The following is a 3,971-nucleotide window of genomic DNA, read 5'->3' on the forward strand; positions in this document are numbered from 1 at the left end:
TTTAGAGACGCCTTAAAAAAGAGTTTTGAAAAAATGGGATTTCTAATAGTTTTAACAATATTTATTTTGGTCCACGTGTCATTTAAATTTCCTCGTGTTTCCCAGAATCCGGACATTCTTGGCAGCCACGTGTCATTGCCAGCCCAATCAAGTGCCACGTCAGTCTTTCTTCTTCCATTTTGCACTTTCTTCAACCGCCTTATTCTCTGCAATATCCTCTAAGAATGAACTCTGTATTGAACTCTGATTTCATTTATTCCCGAAAATTTCCTCATGCGAGTACCAGTTGGATTCTTCCCAAAGCTTTGGAGCTTCGTCTCCCTCCTTCCTTTCTTCTTCTTGCTTCTCCTCCTTGGTTTCCTTAAAGGTAATTTCACCCCTTCTTCGCCATTCATCTAACCACTACTTTTCTTCAATCTTGACCATATAATGTCTGATTTAATGTCTCTTTTGTGAATTTTTTCAGCTGTAATCGTTGCCCCAATTGCGGCCGCCATTGTTGTGATTGGTAACTCATCTGTCATCGTTGGGCTCTTTCCTGCGCATTTTTTCTGGACTCTCTTCTGCTTGGCTAGGTACATTTCCAAGATACCTCGTTGAATCTGGTTAATGTTGTTTCGATTTAGCGATTACCCTTTTCCTCCACTACTTTGCTGCCTTCGATTCGCTGACCATTTGGGGTTTCATTTTTTTTATGTTTAATTTCAGAACCAAGAGGTTAGGTCTAGTTCTTAAGACTGTGGTGCTTGTTTGCTTGCCCCTACCACTGATGCTTTGGCCAGTTGTTGGTGTTGTTGGAAGCTTACTTGGTGGGATTGGATATGGGTTTTTCGTTCCTCTTATTGCAACTTTTGAGGCTGTTGGAGCCGGCGTTACTGACAAACTTTATCATTGTCTTGCTGTGAGTTCCATTTTCTGTTTTGGCATTGGTTGAAGTAATCTTTGTCTTGAGATATGTTAAGAAATTGATCATTCAAGATGAACAGAAAAAATCTAAAACAATAGAGAATCAATACAGATTTACGTACACTATTAGTGTTAGTTACCTCCACGTGAGTGAGAGAGCAGTTTTATTAATAAAGAATAATATCATATTATAGAGAGTTTATAGAGGGCGTCCTCCAAATTCTAGGATCAAAATCGTAAATAATAATATGTATATATCTCTATATATGATAGTTAATAGATTTAAGGTATCCAACAAGATAATTGCATGTGATAAGAACTGTTTCAACTCTGTTTTCTTGATATTAATTTTAAACCTTCAGCATATTTGTTTGAAACTCATTGGCTTTACAAATGATGTTACTATAAACAGGATGGTTGTTTGTCCACAATTAAAGCAAGCTGTTTAGTTGTGATGGATTTTACAGATTTCTGCTTCCATTCTTATTTTTCATACATGGATGAACTGAGTGAGTTAATGCACAGTGATGAGAAGCCCATGGAAGTGAAGTAAGTGCTTTCCTCTCCTCTTTTCCATTTCAACTCTGTAGGAAATTTATTGGAAGATTTACACTCTGCCTTATCCTGGTCAGGCTATCAAGACTTCCATGTTGTTTGTTGGCCAGTTTGATTGGTGTCCCAGTTGATTTTCTTTTTATTACGTTAGTTGCATTATGCAGAAGTCCTTACATGTTATTCAAAGGATGGAAGAGGCTATTGGAAGATTTGGTTGGTAGAGAAGGACCATTCCTGGAGGCAGTATGTGTTCCATTTGCTGGTCTTGCCATCATTTTATGGCCCCTGGCTGTTGTCGGAGCGGTGACAAGTGCAGTTGTCTCTAGCTTTTTTTTGGGGCTCTATGCTGGAGTTATTGTTCATCAGGTGTTCTGTGAGCAATTCAAGCTGTTGCATCTTGGGAAATTGTGTGGATTCTGTATTTTACTTACATGCTCGTTTGAAGTTTAATATGATAATATGTACATTTTGCAGGAAGACTCGTTTCGGTTGGGGCTTGCGTATGTCTTGTCGGTGGTTTCGATATTTGATGAGTATGTGAATGATCTACTCTACTTGCGGGAGGGATCTTGTATTCCCAGGTGAATATGGTTAAATTTCTGTTGAATGGGAGGCTGAGAAAGACCGGCATTTCTTTTTCCTGTTCTTCTTAATATAATGTAGATGCTCATGCGATGAGTTTCGATTATGTATTTTATTGTTGTGACAGCCAGGCCAAAATATCGTAGAAACATGAGCTCAGACCTCGAGAGGGAGCATTGCGGTGATGACAAAAATGACAGGAGAAGTATAAGAGATGGTTCAAACAATCATAAACTTGTCTCAGAGCAGTCGAGAACATTGAAATGGGCGATCCAACATTACAAACCCATCCAGGTAATGCTGTACAGTTTACAGAGTTGTAAAGCTATATGACTACCATCTTATGTTGGATCTTAAAATGCTTGTTGGCCACAGGTTTGGGATTGGTTGTTCAAGTCCTGTGAAGTCAATGGTAGAATACTTCTCCAAAACGGTCTGATAACAATGGAAAACATTGAGGAATGCATTCTAAAGGGAAACTGTAAGAAGTTAAGCATCAAGTTACCAGCATGGTGTATATTACAGTGCTTGCTTTCCTCTGCAAAGTCGAACTCCTCCGGGTTACTCATCTGTAAGTCTTTTCTTCAACTCCAAGATAAATTTTTTGATTATATTAGTTGGCTACATCAAAATATACATTAACTTCCAGCTGATGATGTGGAGTTGACAAGGACAAACTTGCCAAGGGACACAATGTTTGAATGGTTTCTTGGGCCATTGTTAATTATGAAGGAGCAAATAAAGAGATTGCATTTAGAAGAAAATGAAGAAAAATGCTTGAGAATATTGATCATGAGATGCAGAAATGAAATACCTGAGGATTGGGATGACTTTGGCTTTCCTTCCAACGATGCCGTGAGGAGAGCGCAATTGCAAGCCATATTTAGAAGGTTTCTACTCAACTGTTGATGTACTTGACTGTCATTTTTAAGTGTCTAAATCATTCTGTGTTACAGATTGCAGGGTATTGTCAATTCGATGTCACGAATTCCGACTTTTCGACGTCGATTTAGGAGCTTGATCAAGGTATTGTATGTTGAAGGCCTCCAGATGGGCAGTTCAGTAAAGACTATGAGAACTATAAACGGCAGCAAGCGCTTTGGGGAAGAGGAAACAGCTAACACGATACGGAAAGCTCCAAGCATCACTGATGTAGTATGAAACTTCTTCGATTTTTGCTGTTGTCTATCTTGCTATTATGTTACAGAAGAGTTCATTGAGATGGGAACAATTTCATGTTTAGTGAATCAAGTGATGATGCAAATATTTGGACAACTAGCTCTCTCTTGTCGGATTTTCAGTAGTAAGTAATGGCTGTTTTATTATATTGGATAGAATTCTAAATAAATGATGTTCATAACAAAAGTTTATTTTGATTATCTAGTTTATTTCAACCCCTTATTATCAAGACGGTTTTCTTATACTTTTTGGCTTTCTTATACTTTTTTTTTAATAATCTTTTAACAACCTTCAGATGGTCTTATCTGACCATTCATGTGGAGACATGCAAGCAGGGGTATCTTATACAAAAAGTTTGTATAAGACCGTACCACGAGATGATTAGTCTCTTTATATAATGTCGTTGATAATTGAGACTTATCTATGAGGATGAGTTGGATGATTAGTCTCTGAAATGACCATAGGTGACATGACCTTAATCCTGAGTGAGTTGGGAACTCCTATCTATTGATTAGTATGGGTGAGAGTAACCAGATTGCCAATTTAACAAGCCTACCTTTTTTAGGATTCATCTGATTGGAGAGTTGGGAACTTAACTACACAAGATGGAATCCACTTCTTCTCCGAAGCAAAGACAAGTAGATAAATTGCTCCCTTAAGGGCTAATTCCAGGTCATGAACATAGTGGTCACACCCTCTCTTTGGAAGACAAGACTCAGTCATAGTAGGACTATGACTTATTATTCATT

At 38.0% G+C, this 3,971-nt stretch overlaps 1 protein-coding gene across 2 annotated transcripts; it reads left to right on the forward strand.

The window, feature by feature from the left end:
- The first annotated feature begins 202 nt into the window (after positions 1-202).
- Positions 203-3,408, forward strand: LOC120088918 (putative membrane protein At3g27390). Of its 2 annotated transcripts, none has more exons than XM_039046356.2 (10): positions 203-367; positions 467-575; positions 709-901; positions 1,319-1,455; positions 1,539-1,827; positions 1,936-2,042; positions 2,175-2,337; positions 2,419-2,614; positions 2,693-2,933; positions 3,000-3,408. In XM_039046356.2, the coding sequence occupies exons 1-10, from the start codon at positions 274-276 to the stop codon at positions 3,202-3,204; spliced, it is 1,734 nt and encodes a 577-aa protein (XP_038902284.1). In that variant the 5' UTR covers positions 203-273; the 3' UTR covers positions 3,205-3,408. The 2 variants fall into 2 exon arrangements, with proteins under 2 accessions (XP_038902284.1, XP_038902285.1); XM_039046357.2 differs by having other exon boundaries at positions 1,626-1,827.
- Positions 3,409-3,971: the final 563 nt, after the last annotated feature.

Source organism: Benincasa hispida, chromosome 10 (assembly GCF_027475165.1).
Source record: "Benincasa hispida cultivar pf3 chromosome 10, pf3_genome.v1.1, whole genome shotgun sequence".
Classification (NCBI taxonomy): Eukaryota; Viridiplantae; Streptophyta; class Magnoliopsida; order Cucurbitales; family Cucurbitaceae; genus Benincasa; species Benincasa hispida.